This window comes from Bipolaris victoriae (genome assembly GCF_000527765.1).
Source record: "Bipolaris victoriae FI3 unplaced genomic scaffold scaffold_145, whole genome shotgun sequence".
NCBI lineage: Eukaryota > Fungi > Ascomycota > Dothideomycetes > Pleosporales > Pleosporaceae > Bipolaris > Bipolaris victoriae.
Genome location: NW_014575247.1, coordinates 20,216 through 46,815, shown reverse-complemented (window position 1 = coordinate 46,815; position 26,600 = coordinate 20,216). Strand labels below are relative to the sequence as shown.

Below are 26,600 nucleotides of genomic sequence, written 5' to 3'. Positions count from 1 at the left end.
CAGACTGCAGTAACTTCAGTATTCACACATCACCAAGCCCCAGACATTGCACAGTCTCAAACTCAGCAAATACCACGCGTCTATAAATCCTAAATTTTTTCGCAGACACCTATAACCTAGAATATAGAGAAAAGCGACAAAAAAGTCTAGCCTTGTATGCCGTGTATTGCCGTCGCTTAAGAGATTGAATGTGTAAATCGTTAGGGGGCGAAAGTTGGGACTCAATCCAAACAACTCCCCATTTATGCGCTACCATTCACTTTGCTTCCTTGGACAGTACCACGCACACCACCCTTTCCTCCGACCTCGCGGAAGATAGCATTTATGCTCAAGTCAGCTCCAATGTTGATTTGGACCTCGACCTTTGCGCCCTTCTTGACGCCACGGATGGCGGCCTCGCTGAGGGCCTGACCGACCTTCCATGTCTTTTCCCTCAGCTCTTCCTCCTCTTCCTCGCTCTCATCCTCGTCGCTGTCCTCCTCGTCATCCTCATTCTTCTCAGCCTTGGGCTTGGGCTCTGGCTTGGTAACCTTGATGTGCCTTGATCCCTCGGCAAGCTTGATAAGCACGTCGCCACCTTCGCGTGGGGTCGAGATGGTCGCAGTTCGTCGGACAGGCAGTGGTGTCTCTGCGTCGACAATGGGGTGGAAGACACCAGAAGACTCATCACCAGAGATGCACAGTACACCGACTGCGGTGGAAAGGTGAGGAGTGACGGTGACCATGGGGTGGGTGCTCTGCTCAATGTCCTCGAGCTCGAATTCCTGGATAAGGCTGGCTTGGATGGCAGCACCACGGACAGCCAGCTCTGAAGGGTTGATAGCTGAGGGAGACGTGGAGGGAGCCAGGACAACAGTAGACTCAGGGAAGGCTGCGCCTACAGTAGAGGCGACCTTTGGTGTGTGAGAGTTTCCACCAGCCAGTACAATTTCGGATACGTCGAGAGGATCCAACTTGGCCTTCTCAACCGCGTGGGTGACGAGACGAGCAAAGGCACCAAATAGCTTGTTGCCCAGGAGGTCATATCGGGTACGGTTAATGGTGGCAGTGTAGTCGACGCCACCTACTAAGCTCTCGACGGAGAAGTTTGCTGTGGTACCAATAGAGAGGGCCTTCTTGACAGCCTCGCACTCGAGCTTCAGCTTGGCCAGCGATCGGTCGTTTTCCCTAGGGTCACCGGCGGACTTGTGCTTCTTCATGAATTCCTTGGCAAAGTGGTCCATGAGGACCTGGTCGAGCTTGAAGCCACTGACATCGTAGTCGTGAACTGTGGCCAAGATGGTGTAGATGCCGCCACGGGATGCGACAACAGCAACATCGGCACGGGTGCCACCCAGGTCGGCAACGACGACGACCTTGTCCGCGAGCTGCGCACCGGGGCGAGCGTCGTAGGCCAGGACAGCGGCGGTGGGCTCGCTGATGAATTGCAGGACCTCCATACCAGCACTTGTTGAAGCCTTCTTGAGCGCCTCCTTCTGGGCGTCAGAGAAGTTTGTGGGAACGGTGATGACAGCAGCGTTGACATCCTTTCCAAGGTAGTCAGAGGCAGAGGTTCGTAGTCTCTTAAGGTGACGCGTAGTGATATCGACAATGGAAATGGTGTTTTCCTGCTCCTCAGTGCCGTCGCGGATGCTGAACGCAATGCTGTTCTCGTGCTCGATGGGGTGGGCCGACTGGTGGCATGGCGAGGGGTCTATCGACTTGTAACTTGGATAGCGTCAGCCATGTTGGAACACACACAGAGGATGGGAACAGAGAGCCATACTCTTGACCGAGGAAATCGCGAAAGTATGCGACAGTGTTCTTTGCATTGCGGACAATCTGGGGCTTGGCCTGGCCACCGTGGAGTTCTTCGCCCTCGACGTAGGACAGGGCGGTGGGAATCTGGCGGTCTTTGTGCAAAGATTAGTATTGGCGAGAGAATGTGGGCGAGCATCAAGGCGGCGCACCTCCGTCTTCGTTGGCAATAACTTCTGCCTTGCCCTCCTACATTGGTGTCAGTCGTGTCTCAGTATTCATCATGTCTATTGAGGAATACTTACACCAGTGGTAAAGGCAATAGAGCTGTACGAGTTGCCAAAGGAGATTCCTATCGCAACCCGCTGCGCGGGGTCTGCTTGTGCACTCATCTTGCGCGGGGGAAGCGAGTCTTATCTTTGACGAAAAAAAAAGAATGACAAAATGTCACCACGATGCAGACAATTGCCCAATTCAAGCGAATAAATAGGGGCAAAAAGGGTTGTCTGGGTTGCTTTGTCGTCAAGTCGTAGCGCGTGTAAAGTCGATTTCTTTTCGCGGCTAAGGAAATTCCACTCTTGTTCGGCGTCGAGGTACGGAGGTGCATTTTTCTCGGAAGCGCACGGGCGCACTTCGGAATGAGCTCACTGCACATGCTTGCTTCAACCACCAAAAAGTTAGTACTTTACTACAACACCATATACCCACCTTCGCCATGGCTGTATCACCAACAATCGTGCTCCCAGGCGATGAAATCCCAAAAAGCGCTTTGCCTCAGGGTACAGGCAAGAAAAAGACATTGACAATTGGACCCGGTCTACGCCATATACCTCCAGACACCGTCACAGCCACTATTGCAGGCGCCCTGGTCACCGACAACAGGAAGAATGCAGCCTCGATCGAATTCAACAGCGGAAGAGTAAATTGCCCCCTCTATCCCTAGTTAAACCCTCCCAACTCATCTAATACTTACACCAGTACCTCCCCTACACAGGCGACCTCGTCATAGCCACCGTTTCCAGCTCCGCCGCCGAAACCTTCAACTGCCTCCTCACTCCCTCCACCCCGCCCGCCACTCTCCCCCACCTCGCCTTCGAAGGCGCGACAAAGAAAACGCGCCCCCAGCTCCCCCCAAACTCGCTTGTGTACTGCCGCGTCGCAAGCGCAGGCAAAGACCTGCCCCCCGAACTCACCTGCGTGGACCCTTCTACCGGTAAAAGCGAAGGGCTTGGCTTGTTGAAGGGTGGTATGGTGTTCAAGGTGAGCTTGGGAATGGCGAGGCGCATGCTTGCTGCGCGTGGTGGGATTACGCTGCTGGAGACGCTGGGTGCGAAGATTGGGTTCGAGGTCACGGTAGGAAGGAATGGGTTGGTGCATGTGGATGCGGGGAGTGTGAGGGCGACGCTGGCGATTGGCAAGGCGATACAGGAGGTTGATGAGAAGGCGTTGGGAGAGGAGGGACAGAAGAAGCTAGCGGGTGCGACGCTGAAGCTTTGTTCGTAAGGCAGGGCTGGTCGATGGGATGCATTTCTGAAAGAAGAGAGCATTTGCTCGACACGTCGGCGTCAGAGAAGATTTTAGAGCTGACGGCAGCATCGTTCAAGCCAAGAGGAGGGACGTGACGCGTAAAAACCGACCTCGCATTATACTCACGCCTACCACGACGAGACTAGGGAACTGGCGTGAGTCGCAATTACCTCTCCTTATCAACGGACCAAGGCTCGTTAATCACAAGAGAAGGCACTGGTTCCCTTCACCACCAGCCCTAGGTCATAGTTCGATTAGGAAATCTGTTGAAATGACGGGTTTTCCTTTGGCGGGACAAGATGCTAAGAAAGAAGTAGCCGGCCCCAAAGTAGTTGGGTTACCATTTACATGTAATACATTTCTAGCAAGGAGCACTAGGAGGCAATAATACCCAACAAATGAAATAGAACTAAAAGCGGGTAATCACATAGTGGCCAAATAGCTTTCCTCACCGCATATATTTTCAAACAATCAAACTCCCAAGAAAACGATTCTGCTTTCATCTTTTGCGACGGATATTCTAAATTTCTGTTATCCAGTTTTACTACAAACACACACCCTTGATGTCGCAATATGCATATTGTCCTTCGCTAAACCCTTCACACGACCTCAACAACACGTCTAAGGCACAACTCTCTGAGGGTCACGTGGGAACAAGCTGCACATGCGAATATTCGGCAGACCCAGCCAGAACTGTACAATACGTTCTAGACCGAAACCACCTCCAGCATGTGGCGGGCAACCATACTTGAAGCAGTCGACATAGTCCTTTGTTCCCGCGCCGGCAGGGTCAATCGGGGGGTCGTGCTTGCGCATCTGCTCGGCGAGGAGAGCGGACGAGTGAATACGTTGTGCGCCTGAGCAAATTTCTTGACCCCGCATAAACATGTCGTATGAGTTAGAGAGGTTGGGATCGGCGGGCGATGGCATTGTGTACGCGGGACGAATGGCGAGCGGGAACTGGTCGAGCGTGTAGAAGTCAGTGCCGTATTTTTCGAGGACAAGACGGCCGAGGTGCTTTTCTTGTGGGGTTCTATGCAACATATTAGATATGGACCGATGGGTAGAAGGTGGATTGAACTTACGTCAGGTCATCGTAGTCGCCGAGCTCCTCTCCAGCCTCGCGAAGCATCTTGATACCCTCCTGGAAGGGAATCCTGGGTACCTTTCCAGACTCAGGCAGCTTGAATGGCTCAACGTGGTAGACGCCCCTGACGAGCTCTGTCTCTTTGCTGTAGCGTGCGTTGAGTTCGTTGAAGATGAAGAGCATGAGATCTTCCAAGACGCTCATGACCTCGTGGTAGTTCTCTTGGAACTCCATCTCCAGATCGAGACCGGTAAACTCTGTCAAATGGCGAGCAGTGTTGGAGTTCTCGGCACGGAACACGGGACCAATCTCCATGACTTTCTGGAAGCGGGATGCGATCAGCATCTGCTTGTAGAATTGTGGTGACTGGGCAAGGTAGGCGGGACGACCAAAGTATTTCAGCTCAAAGACGTTGGCTCCTCCTTCAGAAGCAGCTCCACTTGATACTTTATCAGCGCAAGTATGAATAGAAAATAGGGGCCACATACAGAATTTTTGGTGTGTGGACTAGGACGAAGCCCTTCTTTGAGAGGAACTCCTGGAACAGGGCACATACACCGCTCTTGATGACGAAAATTGACTGGTTGATCTTGGCCCGGAGATCAAGTGTCCTGTTGTTCAACCTTGTGTTCAAACTGACAAGCGGACGCTCGTCTCCTTCTCCCTCTTTCTCGCCCTCCTCTGCCGCCGTGTCGGTAGGCATGGGTCGTTCGGCATCAGATACCTGGAGAGGTAGTGGAATCTCGGCACTGGCCTCGACGAACAGCTTTTGGACGTGGATCTCAAAATCGCTAATGGTCGCGCTCTTGATGGGCTCCTTGACTCGCTTGACGAGGCCTGTAACAACCAGAGTGCTCTCAGTGCTGACGTTGCCGCAGAACTTGACCATCTGCTTGCTGAGCTTGTCGCTGGCCGCAACGACAGCCTGGACGGTGTTGAGGTTCTGGCGCAGGTTCAGGAACGCCAGCTTGGCTGATTGAACTCTTGCATTCTCGACCCAGCACCGGAATGTGATCTCCTTGTCCTCATTGTCGGCAATGGCAGTGAGGTCGGTGCGAGGAGTTCCTGTTGGCTTGTAGTCTTTGGATCCAATCAGGGGAAGCTCGCCGTATGAGCCAACAGAGACATCGGCAGCGTCATCCGCTTCCTTCTTAGTGCGCTCAGCGAGTTCGCGGGCTTTTGCTGCGGCCTTCTTCTCCGCCTGCGCAAATGTCAGTCGATCCAATGCAAAGCAAAAAAACAGAGCCCGACCTTCTCCTTCTCCTTCTGCGCCTTCTTCAACGCATTCTTGGAGGGCGCTTCGCCGCCGGCTGGTGGTGCGTCACTCATTGTGGTTGTGTCTGGTGTTCTAAGCTATAGGTCGCGTTCCAAAGCTGCGTGGTGTGGAATTGTCAGTCGGAATTCGATAGTGGGGCATACATGAATGAATCACAGCCCCGCCATCCCCGCAGCGTCATAGGCACCCCAGCCACCGCGCTCTGTGGCTCGAGCACACCTAATGGTTACTTTACTCACAGCATGGCGAGCAAAACTGGTTAACAATGCATGCATTACTTCATACCGTATTATTATTAATGTGGGTGGGTATAATAACAAAATGGGTCTTCCATGAGCCCCGCTGTATGCTCTATAGAAAGACATAACCCACTGTGCAATCCTGCGACTATCACAACATCCTCCCTCCCCAAGCACCAAACAAAAAGATAGTAGAAATCTTGATCAACCGTGTATGGATGATCGACTTGATGCAGTAGCACCTCCATCCCAAAGCTTCACTGTTTTGACAGTAGCATTCTTGGGCTCGTGACACGAGAAAATGTTGACATGAGTGTCGTGTGCTGCCGCTGCGGCAATCATCAGCCGATGAGGGTGGAAAGCGGTAACAGAGATGGGAGAGGAGCGGTCGCGAAGGAAGCCAGAGTACGGCTCAAGGTGTGATACGGGTTGGCCATTGTTGATATTAAAGATTTTGACTCGGTGTCGTTGTGTGCCACTGTGACGTTAGTATGTTGGGTTATCATAGTAGTGGTGAGAGAAACTTACGTCGCAAATACAGGGGCATGTTCATGGACACTCAGAGTTCTCAGAGTATCGGAAGTAGCCTGGATGGTCTTCACACTCCGGTCCCAGCGGATGTCCCACAGCTTGATTTCACCGCCACGGCAGCCGCTTACAAGTTCACGCTGTCCTCCACGTTGTAGATGCACGTTGGTGATCCATTGCTTGTGTTCTTTCCAAACTTTGACCATGGCGGTAGCAGGCTTTTGGCGCTGGTCGTACACACGTATGGCACCATCGCCAAAGCCAGCAACAAACACGTCGCCCTCCACTTGGTCGGACGTCAATGATGTGATGCAAGAACCAGATCGCGCCGGGAGGTCCTATAAAAGTCAGTCATAGTAAACGAATTAATCACAAAATGCAACTCACATTTGTGCACACTTCAGTCCCAGCATTCCACACTCGAATGACTTTGACATCACCAGCGACCAAGATCAAGCCCCTACCTTGCTGCCAGTCAAATACTAGTCCGGCATTCTTGTTGCTAGAGACAAGATCTGTCAGGGCTCGGAATCCAGTAACTAGTTCCGTTTCTCCCTTTCGATCATAATTGCGGAATATTTTGATGACACCATCAGACGATCCAGTCATCAACAGTGCCTGGTCATCTTCGTTGATGAACCGTACATCAGTTATTCTTGATTCAGGTGGGTTCCCGTTGGAGAAGCTGTTGATGCGATTGACGGACTTTGAGTAATCAAAAATATTGACAGTATCTCGCGTATCGGTCACGACAAGATGATCTTCGAATTGGTGGAAGAACATCTTTGCAGGTTGGCTGAGATTATCGACATATCCGCGGGGTACATCCCAGCGATTGGAGATGGCAATGTCTTTGAGCGGCTGGGTCTCAGCAATGATCTTATCGTTGCGGTTCCTGCGCCAAAGTCTGCCATTGTAATCTGTGCTGCCCGGCTCGTCGGCTTCGGTCGGCTTCATCTGAGGCTCCCTAAAGTATTCCACAGACCATTCAAAGAACACACTCTTCAGTGGTATTTCTGGCTTTTCTGCCAAATTGCGGTTCTTGAACCCCCGAGATGTTGGCTGCTCATCGGCGTTGTACTTCTCCGGTGTTTGGGGGCGTGATGCAGTAGACATCTGAGAACTCTCTGTACCAGTCCTTCCCAACGAGCCCTGCTTGGGACCGGCGGAATCATGACTGGCCCACAGGCTCTTAAGCGAAGCACCCACGCTTGTCGATTTCCTGATGCCGCCAAAAAGAGACAAGTATGTGGAGTCTTTTGTGGGTGTCGGGGGATTCGATTGTTTTTGAGGGGCGGGGCCTTCGTCTACTACACGGCGCATTGGACGAGGGGCTGGCACGTGTTGGAGAGTCTCATCCAACTGCGGTTGTACAAACTTGGCCAGAGACGAATCCATCAATGCCATCAGAATGTAATCAACCACAATTCCAGCATCGCGCGCAATTTCTGGATACGGATCGACCGACATGACCAACAGTTCCTTCCATATTGCCGAGTAGATGGTGTTTTGTGAGCAGGATGTCGACTCGGAGATACCCGTGGTGCCTGTTCGGCTCTTCATGTATAATGAGTCGCCAGTCTTGTCATCCGATTGCTTTGCACTTGAATCGGTGTTCTCTTCCGAGAATTGTTCAAATGCAGCGACAATGAAGCGGCTCTTGTAACGAGCGACGAATGTTGAAAAGAAGATGAGTAATTCCTTTCGGACCATGCTATTACCATCCATCGTCATGACCAGGATCATGGAGGCGATGGATTCTTCAATGTTAGCCACCTGTGGTGTAACATCGCGAATACCTAGGAACGATGCCAAGGCATGCAACATTGCAGCCCGGACTTCAGCAACAGGGTCCACGACAAGTTCGCATAGCCGCTCATGTGCCATGCATCGTATGCCGACCCACTTTGCTTCCTCGTAGTTTACCCAGAGTTTACTCAAGCAGAGACACGACCACTGCCTCAGCAATGGATTTTGCATGTCTTTGAGATGGTCCAAGCAACTCTCAACCAGCTCTGTGTTAAGCGAGGCGCGTTGTCCCTGGTTATAATCTTTGCAGAACATGGAAATAATAAAGGCGCACATTGCACGGTGTTCGCTGGCATTTTGAATTGGAATCCCTGTTTTCACTTAGCTTATGGACAGTATGACAGGTTTTTTGTAGCAATATACCAGAATTGGGGTTGAATATGCTGATGAAATATTGATAACCATTATCTTTGAGAAGATCAGCCTGGCAAGACTGATCTACGGCAAGAATGCGGGCCCAGATGAAGACCATGACTGGTTTGAGCTCATTGGCTTGTGATTGCAGTAGTTTTAGCACATATGGGAAAATGCCAATGCTGAGTGCGAGATTCACAGCCCAAGGACCATGGTCAAGGAAGCTCGAGAGCAAGATGAGAGCACGCAGTCGGTGGACCTGACTCAGCAGTACTTGTAGCACTATGGGAAGCTGTTCTGGTACTTTTTGTTCGACTGCACCCTGGGTCAAGTAGACCTCGAAAGCAGTTAACTGCTCCGAGAAGAAATCAGAGTGTTTGTAGTTGTACTCACGTTCACCGCGAGCTTCAGCTTGAAGAGCTGGCAGTTGGGCCAAAATGAGTTCAACAGCAAGGTCCCAGCTGCGCCATAGCGGGTGATCATGTGTTTGGGGAATTTCAGGGTGCGACACAGGGTGACAGTGGTAGGCACGCATGACGCGCTGTGCAAGAAGGTAGTTGCGGAAAAGAGCGGCGACCATCAAATCCTGACGGAACAGCTTCTTGAACAAGGGTTTAGAGAGAGAGTTCCACGCAATGGTGTCAGTAATGGCTGTGAATATCCAGTTCAATTCACCAATAGGCGTTCTACGCTCGGAGACCTTGCCTGGAATGTTATGAGCATCTCGAAGGCTGACTTTGGTTGGAAGGGGGTTCTGCAATATGAAAAATCGCACGGCCATGGTGATAGGGTCGGTCAGACAGGAAGTGAAGACGTCGGCCGGAAGTTCTGGGTTTGTGGGAAGTGACTCTTTTTCCCTGCATGCTGCAAGATGGATACAATCGGCAAAATCGACGTGCTCGACGCTTGGGTCCCTACGACGGGCTTCCTCAAATTCTGCCTGGTGCTTTTCAGCAAAGCGATTGAAGTTGCTGATTATGAGACCGGCGTCAGAACAGTCATAGACAAAAAGACTGGGGGCGCCGATCCAGGATTGCAAGTCGTAGAGCGACAAGGGTATGTACTGAGTGTAGTTTCTGTTAAACACCCAGATTTCACCCGATGACGTAGGTTTGGGCACACCGTGGCCATTGTAGTGGAACAAGACGCGCTCATTGCGGGCATTGCGCCTCAACGTCGATGTGTACTTTCTTGTCTCTTCTGTTGTAGGGTCGAGCAGCAACTTGTAGCGCGTGCGCATGCTAAGCTGCTCGTACTGCGTCTGTAGGGCCTTGCCAATCTGATTCATAGGTGTGTGACCCGGTGTCTGTGAAGTGACGGTGGGGTCAATCCAACACTCTTCCTTTGCACAGGGATTCGTCTTGATGACATCTGGGGGATCTACGCCGATATTAAGGCAGAGGGCGAGTACAGCAGAGACAGTCTTGAGGCGGTCTCGCATGCGCCATTCCTGGACGGGAAACGCGCCGTCGTCATTCTTGGGGTGCCCGCCTGTCTCGTGCTTCTTGTCGGTGTAGTACATGAAGAAGTTGGACGTGAGCAGGTTGCTGTACTCCTCTGAGTTCAGTTGGTCGTGCCAGCCATGGCGAATCTTGAAGTGTCCATCAATGCTCTCCTCGTCGGTACCGTCGGGCGGCATGACGGCATGACGAGGCCCAAAGTCGCTTTTCGCACGCGCAAAGCCGGGGCGAGCGGATGGGTGACCAGACGAGGCCGGGCGGACAGGCGGTGGAGGGTCGTCTGCATCGTTGGCTGTGGAGGGATTGGCAGGTACGGCGGTGTTGGGTCGCAACTGCTCGGAAGCAGGCACCGAGAGCGACGACTGCTGATGGTGGTGTGTAGAGCCATCCATATCGGCGGTCGCAGGCGCAGGGGCGTGCAAGGCAAGCGGATTGGGATGGGCGGTAGTGGGCATCATGAGCTACGGCGAGCAGTGACGGCGGCGGCGGAGCCCATAGCGGGAGGCTTCGTGTGCGCGCAGAAAGGCGCAGAGGGGCGTGGCGGGGGGAGTTTGGGGGTGTAGCAGTGCTCTTGAAGCACTCTACAAATAGTGAGGGAAGAAGAAAGTGAAAGAGAAGGAGAAAGTCGCGACAAATGCACGTCGACGGCCTTGACTACATAACCCTAGCATGCAAGCTCGAGGTTGCTGGCGCGCTAGGCCGAAAGTGGTGCCGCGGTGTAGACAACTGCTTCGAGCAAAAAACGCGCCTCACGAGGTCTTGCAATGACGTTACGCTACATGACTGAGTCCACCAATCAATGCCTGTCCTATATTTTGTAGCGGTCAAGGGCACTGAGTGCTTACGTGTGGCATTTCACATGTTGATATCCAGGCATCCTGGCTTCAAAAACAACCTAAAATTCCATACAGACTACCCAATTCCTGTACACGTGATATCAATGGATAGATACGAGATTTGGTGTCACGTTTAGAAACAGAAATTAGATGCTCTTGGGTTGCACTCTTTCTAAAGATGATGTACTCGAAGTGACATTTTTGTAAACTAGCGCTGACAGCCCAATCGCGGTACACTATAGATTTGACAACCTGGGATGATGCATGCCAGGAGATGCAAACTTTGGAACGACAAGATGACTTCACAATCTTGCCGCATTTTTGGTGACAAAACTGAAGATATTGGCATATTCAGGAATAGGCAACAAAACAACCACGCAGTCTAGCATTGTATCAAAGAAAATGCCATCACCCGTCACAACTTGGGCAGCAAATGAATCCGCGTTGAAGCAAACACACACTAATATGGTGGGGGCATTCAGCCAATAACTACATATTTCATTGTTGAACAAGAAAGATGAAATGACGCATACAAAAAAAGACCATACTCGCTAACAAGAAAACACCACTCTCCCGCCCCAACTACCCGTCTTTTCTCGCCAGAAACAAAGATGGAAGCATGATACCTCGTTATAGACCCCGTATACTTCTTTCTCTCAATACATCCTGTACGCGCTACAAGAAGAAAACCAACTAACAAGAAAGGAGAACTGTATTACCTTTCTTCCATAGGTGTAACCTAAGAAGAACATAAAAAGAAGAAAGAGCCGAAATCAAACCATTTTACACCATATACTAAGAGCAATTCATCGTCTATAAACTACCAAGTCGACTAACCTACCTTCCTCGTACACTGTGGGCTTTACTTTGTGCGGACTGCAGCTTTGCCGGACTGTATAAAACTAGCTTTGTTAGATTTTCGAGAAGTCCCACTTGTTTGCAATTCGGCGTCTGGGCGTCCACGTACAACGGGGCTGGATTGCGCGGATTTTCTAGTCGCGCTGCGCAAAGAGGCGGGCGTAATATTTACAGACATATGGTCGTCTTCGGATTCTGATGCGCTATCGCCCGTCTCTCGATCGGGAGTACTAGGTCGCTGGGCGGATCGGACTCCTTTCTTGCCTTTAGGCTTCGGTTCGGCTTGGCGAGCACCGGATTCTGTTCGGGAAAACTTCTTTACGGATTTCAACGCGCCCGGTCGCGAAACCTTACGCTGAAAGGTAACTGTTGTGTGGCGTGTGGTGACTTTGACAGCAGTGGGACGAGTAGTACTTGACTTGGCTGCTCGAGCCTGTCGGCCTGTTGCCGCTGGCGCCGACCTCTTGAGAGCACGGTTTTCGCGAGATGCAGTCTGCCGAGAATGCTCACTCGCTTCTTGCTCAGCTTGCTCGCGGGCCGTCTGCGATGCAATCAACTTGTTTCTTGCCTTGATAGAACCGATTTTCCCAGCAAGAAGCTTCCGCTTTTTCGGCGAATTCTGAGTGCTTTCAGAGCCACCCCTTTTTGAACCGAGCAGATCCTGAAGCTTGCGCTTCGTGCCAGCGATCAGTGTCGAAGTAAGCGACTTTTCCTCGACAGGTTTCTTAGGTTTAGGACCGAGCACACCGCGGCAAGACTCGGTACCACATCGACACTCTTGGATATTCTTTTGGGAAAACGGGCTGTCTAAATTAGAATCGTTCCTCAACGTGTAGTAACTTGGAAAAACTTACTCAAAATTGTAATCATACGTCAATTCTTCGCCGGTCATGATTCCTCGAGACCCAGCGAACAAAGCCATCCGGGGCTCACCCCCAACAGTCCACTTGATCATCTCGCAGTTGGGCTCACAAGAGTGGTTAACAAAGCGGGCAATAGTTCCACGAGTTGCATCAATGATCATCTTGTTATCAAAGCTCATCAGATAGTAGCACTATCACATGTTAGTGTAACCAATTAGGGTAAAATAATCAGATCTCACCTTGTCTTTCTTGTACACCTGCTTCATGCGTCGCTCGCACTCGGACTGTGTGATGATTTCTCCGGCGTACTCAACAATAATTTGATGCGGCTCAAAAGTTCGCATGGCGCGCACACCAAAGCCGCGATCGTCGGTATTCAGAACCTCTACACCGTAGTCGTAGCGGTTACCCTTTGCACGCTTCTTCAGCTCTGCAAAAGGTCGATTGTTGCATTGCTCTTTGGTAAGTGGGCAATTGGTACTATCGCATTCGTAGGCCATGATACGGTTGTGACACGACTCTCCACAGCCGTCGTCCACATCGCAATAGCATTGAGAAGTGTCTTGCTTGTCCCGCTTCCAGAGGGCAGATGCATCACCAATGAATCTGTCTGGGTAATGTTAGCCGCGCCACTTGGTTAATTCCGGCGAACCTACTTTTGTTCAACTTGACCCATCCATCCACCTTGACTTTTCTAGGCAGAGGATGGTAAGTATCAAACGGAAGTTTGAAATCACGAAATACATGTTTTGGGTCTTCGTTCAAAAGACGATCGGTAGCAAAAACCGGGAGGGGTAGCGCGTTGGTTCCCTTGGACTCCTTGGACTTCTTGGCCCGCTTCTTTGCGCGATTTTGGCTTTCTGAGAGACGAGGGTCAAAATCACGATCCTGGCCTACGTACAGACCTTGCTTCAGCCAGACCTTGGTTTTTGGCTTTGCAATTTCTTGGGGCTCGCTGTCTGGGAGGCTGTCGCTCTCCTCGACTGCAGCACGTGAGCGCTTGAGGGAATTTGTGGCTGATTTTGACTTGGATGATTTCAGCTGAGGGGCGGATGCGCTGCGCCGAAGACCTCCCTGAAGTAGCGCCTTCCCTCCTGAAAGGGTGTTTGACACTGCCTCTCCAACTCCTGACATGTTGCGGAGCACCTCCTTGCGAAGATCCGTGACTCGTGAAGAAGTGCGACGCCTGGCTGCCTGAGTGGATTCGGAAGCCAGCTGCTCTTCGGCTTGATCGCTGCCATCTGCCGCTACAGACTTCCGCTTTTGGTATTTCCTCTTTGTTGGTGGCGCCTCGGTCTTTATAATGGCCTCTAATGAACCGTGAACGACATTTTTGTGATGCTTCTCGAGATACTTTGTCGGAGTATGAATGGCAGTTCCGGCGAGGATCTGGACATTGTACGTTGTAACGGATTTGCGCGAACTCCTTGCGGGCCGGCGGCTCTCGCTGCTGGCTTGCTCAGGAGTCGGGGTTTCTGCTGACGGGGCGGCGTCGCATGCCACTTCCACCACGGTGGCCTCCTCAAAACTTTCAACGACTTGTTCGATCTTGGGCATCTCGGAAAGGACGCTGGCTTCGTCGCCGAGGCTCGTGGGGGGCGTGGAGATGGAGGGCGACGCGCTAGACATAGCGCGATCATCGACCTGCTTGTCTGTCCGCACGGTAATGTTGGACCGTGTCGAAGATGTCGACGTGGGCGAGAGGTCGCGCTCGGCCATGTTGGCTGGTGAGGAAGATTGTAACGCGCGTCGCGGTCGTTGTCTTTGAGGGGCGAGGCACTGACGCGCTGAGGAGGTCGACGGTCTGGCCGGGTCAATGGCGCTCACCAAGCAACACTGCCACAGTTCACGCGCAGTAAGCGGACAACGACAGTAAAACTATATACAGCAGTCAGATCGGTTCACAAGAAGTACTGTGCATGTATCGAGAGGTGCGGCGTTCCAGAGGTGAGGGTTGACGGTCGGAGGATTGAGGAGGTAAACATATGTAGCTAGTCATTCGGCCAATTAGGCTGTTCCTTATCCATCCCAGTGTTACGAGCACCACCCACCCCTCTCGCAATACGACTGATCTGGCTCCGGAAACGATTCAACTCTTCGGGCTTTCATGTACACAGCAAGCATGTTGCAAAAATTTGAATAATTACACATGACTTCACCCTCATATCTCGTATACATAGTGACTAGTGTTCTCATGGACAGGGGATGTGTAAGCACAATAGCTCAATACCGCTATTTTAATCATAGTAAAACAAATCAGAAGCTGATCTCCGTGTGTATCTAAGCAGCACCAACTTCCACAGTATTTCGACCTACTGGGCCCTGAAAGACCTCTGAAGCACGAACGTCCTGCATTTCCACGCCTCCTCCTTGCTGCTCTGGCGCCAACGGGGCTGTTCGCTTATCTCTGCGAGGCCCAAATCGCTGATCACCTTGTTCGTAACTCCTCTTGAAATGGAGATACGTTGGTGGGCGTGGACGTTGCAGTACCGCTAACCAGTTTCTCAGAACTGAACCCTGAGTAAAGGGCCTGTGTCGGTCCTTCTTGAGAAACTTGTGGGAATTTAGGTATTCACGGGTCGTCTCACCCCTCCCAACTAGGAAAAGGTGATATGCACCAAGACTGAAAGGGTACATCCAGCCGAGGAGTCCATATATACACATGGCAAAGGGCACACGCCACTCGTTTATGGCAGCACCAAAGGACACACCAGCTCGAGTTCGCCAGACCAAAAGGTGCGTTAGGCTGGCAGCGAGAAGAAAGATTGCCAACAGAGTAGTGGCGCAAACGAAGACGAAGAAGTAACGATAGTTGCGGCGACCGACGCAATTGTTGAGCCAGACGCAATGGTGATCTTGAGTCTCAATGCAGTTGTCGCATACGCGACAATGGTGAGCGCGTGGAGGGCGCCAAATGTTGCAGCTTTTGCAGTATTTGGTCGGCACCTCCATGGCGGCATTAACACCAGTTGCAGACACCACCATTGTCCATTCAGTCGTTGGGGGACCGAGGCTCAGCGGGTCATCATTAGGATTAGGCGGGGGGAAGGGATGAAGATTCCGCGGAAGTATCTGGCGGGGTATTAGTGATACTAGACGTCAAAAAAAGGTCGTGGTACATACTCCGGGATCTGAAGCAGATGCATGTAAGAAAGAAGACACGGAAACGAGAAGCAAGTACGCAAAGAGAATGGGTATCGCAGGAGAAACATTAAGCCAGAGCCAAGGCGCCCTATTGTACAGGTTAGCAGAAGCGAAAGTAATTGAAAAGGGAATTGGACGCACGAGAAACCGAAGAAAAGGCAGGCTGGCAGAATTATAAGTATGGCCGTCGCCACATTGACCGGTCTGTCGCGCGTGTTTTGCAGCCGACCGCCCCAGCAGAAAGCCGTGTTTCCGGAAAAGTACTGGTAATTTTTACCCAACTCCTTCTTGACTGCCTCTTTGGTGGCCTCCTTACGCGCCAGTCGGGGAGACGGCTCGGCAGACGTGAGTTTCTCGTGGCCTTGATGCGGGCGTATTTGGTTTGAGCGGCCCTCGCGACTGGAAATCATGAAGCTAGAACGAAAGGAGCGCGGAGACTTGCTAGGGGCGGGAGGGTTCTTGCCGGCATCGTGGCTGTGGACATTGGCCAGGTTAAGGTGCTGGGGTCGGGGACGCTGTAGAGGCGTGATGCTCTCGCCGTGGCTGCGCACAGTTTCTGCGCCGGTGGGAGTTGAGTTGGCCGTGGTGCGGTCGGGCATGTCCCTGTCGGTAATGTCGGTGCCACGCGAAGGTGGAGGCTGCAGATCCTCTTCGTGGTGGAGGCCCAGCGTCATGACGCCGCGGTTGGTCTGGGTGGAGCCGGTACTGGAGCGGTAGGGATTGGAGTTTGGCTCCAGCGCAGTCTCCGAGTACAGAGAGCTGTGGCCGAGCAGCGACGTGGGGCGCTGGTTGCGCTGCTGTTGCAGGCGCTGAGAGCTCATGGGGCGAAAGAAGCCGTGGGCAGCGAGGGGGACATGGGTTCTGCTGGCGGCGGTCGTGGGACGGCTCTGGTGGCTCAGGCTGCCAGAGACGCTGATGCCGCCGCCTCGTCGCGCCGGGCTGGCCTGCGACCATCGGTTCTGGCTGCCCGAGTGCGCGGTGGTGATGGACGAGGGGCGCGATGGTGGCAGGCCCGGCTCGCCGGCGGGGCCCGTCATGCCCAGCACGCGGCTGCCGGTCGAAGAGCGCTTTTGCTCGGTCGGGGTCATAGCCATGGTGTTGATGTCGGTGGCGCCGCTCTTCTCGCTACTAGCAGCATGACAACATGGATGGCGGGAAGGCGCGGCCGGGGGGTCTGAGGGAGAGAAGGAGCGACTGTGAGTGAGGCAAGAGCGAGTGAGCAAGGCGAGACAGAGGGAGCGGAGCGGAGCAGCGGCGGCGGCGCCGGGGCCTGAGGGAAGCTGGATGGAACAAAGACGTGTGATGGGCGGCGAAAGGGGCGCATAAACTTCGTCGTGGAGGTCGCAGCGCTCCCGAGCGCCCCCAGGCTGCAAGCGGCATGGTGCCCTCGGTGACGCAGCCGCGACGCTTGGCATCGCTGCGAGATTCAACATCGAACCACTGCTGCTCTGCACCCACCGCCAGCACCACCACCACCACCACTCCATTGGATCTCACAATGTCCTCCATCATTGCCCGCTCCTCCTTCCGCGCCGCCCCGCGCCTCGTCCGCCCGGCTCCCGCCCTCCGCCGCTGGGCTACCAGCGCCGCCGCAGAGGGCGAGAGGCAGCGCAGCAAAGAGGCCCTCAAGGCGGGCGCAAAGCGCGACCCCGAGCTCTACGTACGCCATACACCCGCCTGCCCGCTGTATTTGTCTGCGGCGCAAGTAGAGCGATAGCTGATTGGAATGCAGGTGCTTCTGGCCATTATGAGCGGCATCTTTGGCCTTGCGGGATGGCATTTCTGTAAGCGGCATGCCCACACCACACCCTCTGCATAGCTACTTACATCTCTCCCCACAGCCCGCTCCCCCACCAGCGCTTCTTCTGAGCGAACCGTTGCCAAGGCTACCGGCAGTGAGCCCTGGAACCGTGACGATATCAGCCACAGCCCTTACCAGTACCACCCTGGCGGCGACACCAGCATCAAGAAGGACGCTCCTTCGGCTCTCAACGTTGTCGTTATCCCCAACGTCACCCTCCCCAAGGTATGTACTCAATTGCTAGCCAATTCTTTTGAATTGTTAGTGCTAACTGTGCAGGAACTCCACGACACCTACAACAAGTGGGGCAAGGACGGCTACTAAAAATTGCAGCAAGTTCCGAAGCGCTCGCTTGGAGCTGAAAAAACACCGCTCACGGGCGAGCTGCACGTTTCCGCCATCTTCATCATGCGTCTGTGTACATAGGACTGCAAAGGGGGTGGCTCGGCATAGAATATTCGAATTTTCCCATCACAGCCCTATTTCTACAAACTAATCGTTGCGCACGCTGCACAGTGTCACAGATACCCAATTGGTTTACGCGTGCTCTGAATTGATTCCAGTCACTGACAAAAGTGCTCATTTTCCTTCTTTTTTTCCCTTGACGTTCCTAGAGTTCTTTCCTCCTTCAAACAAACAACAAACACCATTCCCACCTTCCATCTCATCCCATAGGAAACAAATCCTCTAAGCCATGGATGTGCTCTTGTCGTCGTAAATCGTTTCTTCTATTCCGTTACCCTGCTTTTCATAACAGTTGTCCTCTCTTCCTGCATTCCCTTGCGCCCACCAAGACATGAGACGAACAGAAAGGAGTCTATGGGTATCTTTTCGCGCACACCGTCGTATCGGGTGCACTTATTCTTTACATGGGCTCTAGTTGCGCCTCACAGTCTCTTTCGGATCTCCTCCACCATGTTACTCCGGTCGACCAAAAGTCCATCCTTCTCTGGGTTGTTCTCATCCTTGATTCCCATAACCTTGATCTTGACTTTGCCATCCTTGAGCTCATCCTCTCCTAGAATGACTGTAAGCGGCACGCCTGCGACCTCGGCTTGCTTGAACTGCTGTTGAACCTTGGGTTTGAGCTTGTACGAAAATTCGGCCTTGATGCCTGCAGCCCACAGCTCTTGTGCGACTTGCATGCGCTCCTTGAGCATACCGTTGAAGCCCTTGCCGCCGAATGCCATGACAAATGCATCTACATCCTTGGCGCGCTGTGTCGATTGGCCGCGTGCCTTCATGATGCTGATGATGCGGTCGATACCAAAGGAGATGCCGACACAAGGAATAGGCTTGCCACTGAACATGCCCACCAACTGATCATAGCGGCCACCTGCAGCCACGCTTCCCACGCCAACCTCTTGTTGCTTTCCTTTTCCGGTTGGGGCTGAACCTTCTGTGACAACCTCGTAAATCAGGCCAGTGTAGTAGTCGAGACCTCGTGCAAGCGAGAGGTCAAATGATATCCTCTTGCGCGCACCAAAAGCATCCAGGTATGCGAATAGCAGTTCCATCTCTTCAACACCTTTTTGTACATCTTCCGACTTGGAAAGTTCTTCGTTGCTCTTGAGATACTCGATGATGTCGTCGCCGCCCCTGCGTTGTACCCATTCACCAATCTTGTCTGCTACCTCTGTGGCAAGGCCCTTGGTCTCCATCTCCTTCTTCACCTCTTCCCACGGCATCTGTAATGCGTCAGTGACCTTCGAGAAAACATCATACACCCCATCCCTACCTTGTCCAGCTTGTCAACTGCCGAGCTAATTGGCCGAATCAATTCCTCCTTCACGCCAGCCGCCTTGAAGATACCATCAAGAATCTTTCTGTGGTTAATTTTGATAGTATACGAATCCCACTCAAGCGCATCAAAAACATCAGTCGCAATCTTGAGAACCTCCGCATCGGGAATCATAGCATCGTACGACCCCGCAATATCGAAATCGCACTGGTAGAATTCGCGCATGCGACCCTTGGTCATGGCGGGTTGATCGCGCCGATAGACCTTGGCAATCTGGTACCGCTTAAAGCTCTGCACACTGGGGTTCATTGCAAGCCATCGGGCAAGCGGGACAGTCAAGTCGTAGCGTAGCGAGCATAGCTCGCCGCCCTGGTCTTGCAGGTCATATATGAGTTTTGAGTCTTCGCCGTATTTGCCGCTTAGAATCTCCTTGAGCTCGAACACGGGTGTGTCGAGTGTCGTGGCGCCGTGGCGCTTGAAGACGTCGGTTACCGTTTGGAAAAGGCGATCACGGAGTGCGGCATCTTCGCCGGTCCCTGTCGGGGTTGTGAGTAAGTGGTGTTGCGGATAGATACCCCTCCAAAAAGTGAAGAGAATAAGAGTACGCACAATCCCGCGTGCCCTTTGGTACCTTGAGCGTAAAGTTCTTGCCCTTGTCTTCCTTGCCCATTTCGTCGTCACTCAGCGACCAGGTCTGTGTGGAGAGTCTACGGTGGGGGGCGGGGGTTACAAAAAGGCGTACGCGGCGGAAAGCTATTGTTTGTATGAATTTGCGCGAGACAAAAGTAGCAGTACTGTATCGCAGGACGTCTTGTCGTAGTATGAGCGCGGGGCAGGCAAAGTGGGGTGAAATGCGCGGCATGGACTGGAAATAAAAAAAGTGACTCAATTCGCCAAAGAGCAAAGCGGCCGCCGCTGTTTGGAAAAGATTCGGGTCTGCACGTAGAATGGTCCGTGCTTGTTTACGTCACTGCCCAGATTGTATGTCTACATACATGTGTAAATTGATTGTATGTAAACAGAAGTCTATGTATTAATTTTATAATCGCTATAGGGGTATCTAAACACGCTTCATGCTTTCACCATGCCTTTCGAAACTGTAGCAAATCCCTCTGTCCATAACACTCGGCGACAACCGTCAGAATCATGTCGATTGCCGCCCGTGTTTCTACATCACTCTCGGTTAAAGGTGTGCTCTGTAGCCCTGCACCCTTGGTCTGTGCGGCATCAGATGTAGAGACTAATGCACGTGTGACATTCTCTTTTTGAGGCTTGTTGTTGCGCATCTCCTGTCGTTGTCTCTCGGCCTCTACTCGGGAAAGCAACTTGAAATTTGATGCTGCAGGTGGCTCGACTGGTGCGTCTGATGGTGGGACTGCTGGCTGCACTAAACGGTCTCCAAGTTGGGCGAGAAGGCGGGCTCTGGCTTTCTCAAGGGCTCCGTCTTCAGCTGCATCTGACGACTCTGCTTCATCTTCTGAGATGGCCATTTCTGCACCAGAATCGCCCGCATTGTCATCCATGACCTCTCCGCTTTCCAAGCCGCTGTCCGCGTTGACGATCGAGTCGCCATCTTCTTTCACAAGTGCAGAACTTGACTTGTCTCCGGATTCATCATCAGGCTCGTCGTCTCTTGTTTCGCCCTCTGGAGCACATTGCTCCTCTAGACTCCTGTCAGAGAGCCTTTTCACCAGACGGCTAGCAGCGAGACCTAGGTCCCGAATCTTGCCGATCCTCTCATGATCCAAAGTTCCAAAGTCTCCCGTCAAGGCCAGCAGTGTCCATATCCAGCAGCTCTTCTGACGTGATACCTCGATAGATCGATCCAATGCGAGTGCACAGCCATGCAGAGCCACATATAAAGTCGATTCATCCATTTGGGTGACTTCCTCTAGTGCAGGATAGTCGCGACCAATGGCTTCAGCCCAATAGTGCTTTCCAGACTGATCACGTCGTTTGGATTTTCTGAAAGCTGCTGTTTTCGCCGAAGGTAGCTTATGTTCCCGGATTGCAGAGAGTCTGTTGCGAAGAGTGTAGAATCGCCGCACGAGTGCCCATTGACAGCTCTCCTGTGGGTCGAGATCCTCTACGTCTCCGTCCCAGTACTCCGATGCACCTTCACTCTCGCTTTCTAGAGCAACCCAGGTACCGTCGTTGTATACAGTACGCTGTGTTCTTACGGTCGGTTTATTGAAGTTGCCGTTGCCGTTGCCATGATCACTGCTAGTGCTGTGCACATCGGTCGGGGCTACGAGGAGGGTGGGTATTGCTGAGGCTTCAGATCTGGTCCACGATGTAAGTAATAGCTCTTTGCTTTTCGTAGATATGTGCGCAAATGTCGCAACTTGAAATAATTACCTGACACTTCTAAGGTATGCCACTGCCTCGTCTATTGACTCGTCTGTCAAATGCTCCTCTCCCTCAAGTCCTGGAAGCACCGAGCGTACGCCTGGCTCACGGAACTGTTCATTGGTGCGTGATTTCCCCTTGGCGCGCGAATTGTTGCGATCGGTTTTTGCGCGCTTCGTGTCCGACGCGTTTTCCTGCTCGTGCTTTCGCTTGCTCCCAGGAATAGCCAGAGCAGGCACACCAGATGCAGATGGCGGAGGGGGTTGTGCCGATATGAGGTAATCGTCGGGCCGCGATAACTTGTTGTAGGTCTCTCCGTCTTTGGTAACAGCCAGATTCGCACCAGAGGCTGCCATGTTGGCGGTGGAGAAGTGCAGTACCTAGGCATTCAGGAAATGTGAATGCGGAGTTAGGGACGGAGGTGGACCAAGCTGGTCTAGCGTCATTTTCGCCTTCTCCGTCTGTAGATGAAGTAATACGGAGCAGGCTACTGCGCACCATTGGAGTAACAAGTGTTACTACATTGTTTTCGAATACAATTTAGGTTGTGTGCAAGCTACGAACTGCACTTACAATATCAACATATAGTACTTGTTTGTAAGTGTTGGATCTGCTGGTCCTGAAGATTGATGAATCGTTTCGTCTTAATACTCCTGTGATAATCAATGACAGTCGCTAATTATGCAGCCTCTTCAAACACCTAATACAACATGTCGTCCACAACGGTGTCTTGAGAACCTATTGCACCCTTGGCTTCTCGAGAATTCACCGGTTTTAAGGTGGAAGAGAAGATAACAACATTAGGAATAAGAGACGGTCTTTTATACGTAGGTAACCTTGACTAGACTAGTTGGGCCCTTACATGTGCTACGCAATGACACCTCGAGTCCTCACCAGGGTTGATAGTCCCTTGCAACTAGTGCAGCGTGACACACATCGTCGGCAGGCCAGTGACCATGTGAACATGTATGGTAGGGTAAGGCGACTAATGCCCGCACTGCAGGATGATCGACTAGGTGCAGACAGATAAGTATGAACTGGAGACTGCTCTTCACAAAGGATAGTAGAAGATAGCATTAGACGGTGATATAGGGTTGCATATACTATTTCTAACACTATGTGAATCATCTCAAAGATCATGTATTGCAACCGGCTTACTCTATCCGTCAGTTCGATTACCGGAGTCTCACTGTCCTGGCCAGTCTCCTAGTGTGTAGTAGCACTGCATTGGTGCGTTCTTTCTCGTTGGGTTGCAGGGGCGCACACGTCTCTCTAGGTCTCGCAGTCCCAGCCACAGCCACCCTAGACCGGCGTTGTTTACTGCGTGATAATGAGACTCGTGCACAGTGAAGTCTGCAGTTGACTTGTATTATGGGACAGATGACTGTGGTTGCACGGGCAGTGTACGGGTTGCAGTACTTATGTGTGGTTGCGGCTCTGACGCTCGTAGTTTGTGTAGCTGATGGTCTGGCACGCGTTGCTCATGACGCAGGCCCGAAAAAGCAAAGCAAAAAGCTTCTTGCGTCGTTGGGCGAAAGGCAAGTAGAGCCTGTGCAAAACATCCGCAAATGACCTCTGCGTAAATGCGATGCGGCCCCTGCTGTAGCTGCCACTTAGCTCTCATACGAGCTGAATCCTAATATCCGCCGCTTTCTTGTTCGCCGCGAATCATTGAGTCGATGTCACATCTACGTAAAGGTTGGCGTAAGTGTGCGGCCAGAGAAGCCAAGGACTGGTGTTTAGATCTACCGCCACTACAGAAACGGGCTGAGGAGGGGTTTTCGGTCGTGCAGATATGTTTTGAGACTAGAAAGGTGACGACAGAAATGCGTTTTTAAGATCAATTGCAATGGAGGAGGTGGGAGAAGTTGACACGTGATACTAATGCTAATTACCAACAGCTGCTCGTCCCTGGCAAAGTCGAAGACGGTGGCAAATTCCCTCTTTAAAAAGCTCTTGAAGTATTGAAGAAATGCGCAGGATGCGAATTCAGCAATGGTGTTGAACTGATATGTTCGTCAACTCCTTTCTGAGCAGTGACGATATTTCGGCGATACACTGACCATACCCTGCAGCATACCTATCAAGAACTCCACATTACGTTGAATAAGCCGCCGGCAGCACTCTAGATATCAAAGCTCTTGTCTCCTACGGTGGTGGAAAGTTCACCACTATCGGCTCAACACCACTTCCACCCCAATTGATACACATAGCGGGGCTGCCAGATACTCGTCGTCGTGAGTCGTGTTCGCTAGTCCCGGGACCGTCTTCGGAAAATACGACACCACTCCCGGAAAACGTATTCAGGTCTCACTGATACGAATATGCAAAGAAAGAGTATGCATGGGTACTTCCAAGCGATGAGAACTACCACAAGCAAAGCGCAGGCATTGCGCACACGAGGAGTCTGACTTTTCTGAAGCCGTTGCTTGGTGGGCCATTCTTTAATCTGGGGGCGGTGTGGGAAGAGCATACGAAGTTCAAGTTTGGGGAGAGAGATGCTGCGAAACCAATGGCTACAATGGTGGACCAGCCGTATGTCAATCACATACCGACTATGACGTACATATCCATCCAGCACCATTATTGAGCGTCGATACCGTGTCTGAATACGATATACTAATAACTGGGCAGCGGAGGGGTGGGTCAGGAACGACTCACAGCCTTTTACACTCACCACGTTGTCTTCAGCAATCCACCCGATACTGCCCTCTCTCTCGTCTCACGCACCGTAGGCATCGACCGCGTGATTGACGAATTCATCTTCACCCTCACACACACACACACACACACACACCAAAGAAGTGCAATAGCTCTTGCCCAGTGTCCCTCCCGCCGGCAGGCCCCTCGCCATTCCCTTCACCAGCGTCGTTGCCATGCGCGGCGATCGACTGTGTCACGAGGATATCAGCTAGGATCATGCGACGGCGCTCAAACAGTTAGGATTATTGCCAGAGTACGTCCCTTTTCCATACGAGACTGAGGGAGAGACCAAACCGGAGGGGAAGAGGTACGTGGTGAAATTGCCGGTTGTGGGAATGGAGGGGAGTAGGAAGTTGGTGGATGAGAGCTGTGAGGAGAATAACACAGTGATGGGTGGTAGATGGCGAGTGGTTGACGATGTTTAATAAGAGATTCCCAGGGGACGGGAACGAAGAACGGCCCGATGGTCTGATACGATGGGTCGCAAATCGCGGTATCTTCGGAGAAACGTAGAGGCAGTTGGCGTGAAGGCCGCAGATCAATGCTATTTTCTGTGTCGCGACTAGTGCTAGCGTCCGGGCAGTGTTTGCATGGGTATGCGAACGCCCTTCCAAAAAGGTTCCACCATCGTCCATGAGCCAGCGATTTTTCTAGAAGTTCACCAAGGAGGGCTAACCCTCACTTTTGTTGGCTACCAGCCTCAGCCATGCCACTTCGTAAACCCCATACTAAATCACGTAATGGTTGCTTGCCTTGCAAGAAGAGACATATCAAGGTTTGAGCAGGCTGTCCCCTTGCACAACTACAATGCTTGCTGATAACTTCCGAACAGTGCGGAGAGGAGATACCTACATGCCAGAACTGCATCTTTCGACGAGTAGATTGCGCGTATGGATTAAATGCCAAAGCTAGTCGACATGATCTTTCTAGAGCTCCAAGTTCGGACGCTACCGGATCCCCAACCCGCTTCCCGCATGAGGAGCCACCATGGCAAGCAGGGAAGCTTTGCGCACATGATCCATCATCGCAATCAACAACTGGTGTTTCCAGACGACAAGAGCTGCAGCTGATGGTGTACTACATAAACAGAACGAGTCGAACCCTGGCACATGATGCAGCAGAACTTCTTGTCTGGACGGAAGCCATTCCAGAAGAGGCTGTGCAGTATGACTTTCTAATGGATGGGCTTTTGGCGATGGCGTCGCTTCATTTCGCATTTTACAATCCGGACTCGCGTAGGCAATACACCGAATTTGCGATACGATATCAAAACGAGGGTTTGCAAAAGTACAACAAAACTCTTGGGGACATCAACGAAACAAACTGTACTGCCCTTTTTGCTTTCTCCATGCTTATAAATGTGATGGCCATCGCCTTGCCAAACGCAGATCCGGATTCCGCATACTCAGCGCAAACCGAAAGCCTGATGACCATGCTTGAACTCGGGCGAGGTATAAGAATCATACACTCGAAATTCGTTCCCCTCCTTACCAATGGAAAACTGGCATCATTCTTCCGACCCTCACCAGGGGATTTGGAGCCCGATGACGAGACACAAGCTGCGTTGGAAAAGCTGCGTCAACATACAGATAGCCTTCTGCATTCCAATTCTATCGAAGAAGAACGTCATGCTGTCTATGCCTCAGGAATCCGGAGTCTTGGACTCGTTTTCGGGTATATGACGACCTCAAGTCATCTGGGGCGCGTCATTGGCTGGCCTGCGATGATCTGGCCAGCAGAACACAGGGAGGCGCTCATGAAGTTGATCCGACATGGCGATATCATGGCCCTAACCATTTTTATGCATTACGGTGTACTTTTACTCCATATCCGGCATCTTTGGTGGGGGGCGCGTACTGGAATTAGCCTCATCGATGACCTGGCAATCTTGGTACATGCTGCAGGTCCTAATTGGGCTGCGTTGACCGAGTGGCCAAGGGAGGTTGCTAGACAAACTGAAGATGGTGGTCGAGGCGCTTTCCAATTTGATGACTTGTTGCCGGGAAGACTCGCCTAACAGCCTTTCTTCACTGCAGAATCGACTCTACATTTACATCAAGGACTCTAACTCCCTATCTGTACTTGGAATGATTTGGAAGCGATAAGTGATTATACTGGTCCAGACTTCACAGTGAGATGAAAAAGGAGGTGCTTAATCAAGACTAAGGTGATACAAGGGTTGCGCCACGCAAAGGTTCTATTATAAGCAGCTGTCCCGGCTGTGTAACATATTCTCTCGCAATCAGGCAGGTCAAAAATAACTATACGGATCCGTCGGTGTAAACAAA

The 26,600-nt window shown here is 52.0% G+C and overlaps 11 protein-coding genes across 11 annotated transcripts; 4 read left to right on the top strand and 7 right to left on the bottom strand.

The window, feature by feature from the left end:
• Positions 1-242: 242 nt before the first annotated feature.
• Positions 243-2,129, bottom strand: COCVIDRAFT_31142 (hypothetical protein; the record flags this gene model as incomplete). The annotated part of the gene is made up of 4 exons (XM_014695814.1): positions 243-1,707; positions 1,766-1,892; positions 1,950-1,986; positions 2,043-2,129. The coding sequence occupies 4 exons, from the start codon at positions 2,127-2,129 to the stop codon at positions 243-245; spliced, it is 1,716 nt and encodes a 571-aa protein (XP_014551300.1).
• Positions 2,130-2,452: 323 nt separating this feature from the next.
• COCVIDRAFT_20431 (hypothetical protein) lies at positions 2,453-3,240 on the top strand (the record flags this gene model as incomplete). Its single annotated transcript, XM_014695799.1, has 2 exons — positions 2,453-2,656; positions 2,716-3,240. 2 exons carry the CDS (start codon positions 2,453-2,455, stop codon positions 3,238-3,240), a joined length of 729 nt encoding a protein of 242 aa, XP_014551285.1.
• A 645-nt stretch (positions 3,241-3,885) lies between these two features.
• Positions 3,886-5,680, bottom strand: COCVIDRAFT_20430 (hypothetical protein; the record flags this gene model as incomplete). Its single annotated transcript, XM_014695798.1, has 4 exons — positions 3,886-4,297; positions 4,350-4,790; positions 4,840-5,552; positions 5,603-5,680. 4 exons carry the CDS (start codon positions 5,678-5,680, stop codon positions 3,886-3,888), a joined length of 1,644 nt encoding a protein of 547 aa, XP_014551284.1.
• A 390-nt stretch (positions 5,681-6,070) lies between these two features.
• Positions 6,071-10,196, bottom strand: COCVIDRAFT_113313 (hypothetical protein; the record flags this gene model as incomplete). The annotated part of the gene is made up of 4 exons (XM_014695813.1): positions 6,071-6,344; positions 6,395-6,732; positions 6,782-8,514; positions 8,567-10,196. The coding sequence occupies 4 exons, from the start codon at positions 10,194-10,196 to the stop codon at positions 6,071-6,073; spliced, it is 3,975 nt and encodes a 1,324-aa protein (XP_014551299.1).
• Positions 10,197-11,715: 1,519 nt separating this feature from the next.
• COCVIDRAFT_42383 (hypothetical protein) lies at positions 11,716-14,293 on the bottom strand (the record flags this gene model as incomplete). The annotated part of the gene is made up of 4 exons (XM_014695812.1): positions 11,716-12,514; positions 12,566-12,765; positions 12,814-13,184; positions 13,231-14,293. The coding sequence occupies 4 exons, from the start codon at positions 14,291-14,293 to the stop codon at positions 11,716-11,718; spliced, it is 2,433 nt and encodes an 810-aa protein (XP_014551298.1).
• Positions 14,294-14,854: 561 nt separating this feature from the next.
• Positions 14,855-16,812, bottom strand: COCVIDRAFT_113323 (hypothetical protein; the record flags this gene model as incomplete). The annotated part of the gene is made up of 3 exons (XM_014695811.1): positions 14,855-15,646; positions 15,698-15,806; positions 15,860-16,812. 3 exons carry the CDS (start codon positions 16,810-16,812, stop codon positions 14,855-14,857), a joined length of 1,854 nt encoding a protein of 617 aa, XP_014551297.1.
• A 404-nt stretch (positions 16,813-17,216) lies between these two features.
• On the top strand, positions 17,217-17,843 carry COCVIDRAFT_31136 (hypothetical protein; the record flags this gene model as incomplete). Its single annotated transcript, XM_014695810.1, has 4 exons — positions 17,217-17,378; positions 17,451-17,502; positions 17,560-17,744; positions 17,799-17,843. The coding sequence occupies 4 exons, from the start codon at positions 17,217-17,219 to the stop codon at positions 17,841-17,843; spliced, it is 444 nt and encodes a 147-aa protein (XP_014551296.1).
• A 563-nt stretch (positions 17,844-18,406) lies between these two features.
• COCVIDRAFT_42380 (hypothetical protein) lies at positions 18,407-20,122 on the bottom strand (the record flags this gene model as incomplete). The annotated part of the gene is made up of 3 exons (XM_014695809.1): positions 18,407-19,207; positions 19,258-19,796; positions 19,870-20,122. 3 exons carry the CDS (start codon positions 20,120-20,122, stop codon positions 18,407-18,409), a joined length of 1,593 nt encoding a protein of 530 aa, XP_014551295.1.
• Positions 20,123-20,339: 217 nt separating this feature from the next.
• COCVIDRAFT_113305 (hypothetical protein) lies at positions 20,340-21,965 on the bottom strand (the record flags this gene model as incomplete). The annotated part of the gene is made up of 2 exons (XM_014695808.1): positions 20,340-21,543; positions 21,619-21,965. The coding sequence occupies 2 exons, from the start codon at positions 21,963-21,965 to the stop codon at positions 20,340-20,342; spliced, it is 1,551 nt and encodes a 516-aa protein (XP_014551294.1).
• Positions 21,966-23,288: 1,323 nt separating this feature from the next.
• COCVIDRAFT_42378 (hypothetical protein) lies at positions 23,289-24,737 on the top strand (the record flags this gene model as incomplete). The annotated part of the gene is made up of 6 exons (XM_014695807.1): positions 23,289-23,423; positions 23,580-23,622; positions 23,721-23,863; positions 23,942-24,171; positions 24,244-24,413; positions 24,553-24,737. The coding sequence occupies 6 exons, from the start codon at positions 23,289-23,291 to the stop codon at positions 24,735-24,737; spliced, it is 906 nt and encodes a 301-aa protein (XP_014551293.1).
• A 281-nt stretch (positions 24,738-25,018) lies between these two features.
• COCVIDRAFT_113319 (hypothetical protein) lies at positions 25,019-26,329 on the top strand (the record flags this gene model as incomplete). The annotated part of the gene is made up of 3 exons (XM_014695806.1): positions 25,019-25,087; positions 25,145-25,672; positions 25,853-26,329. The coding sequence occupies 3 exons, from the start codon at positions 25,019-25,021 to the stop codon at positions 26,327-26,329; spliced, it is 1,074 nt and encodes a 357-aa protein (XP_014551292.1).
• Between the last annotated feature and the right edge of the window lie 271 nt (positions 26,330-26,600).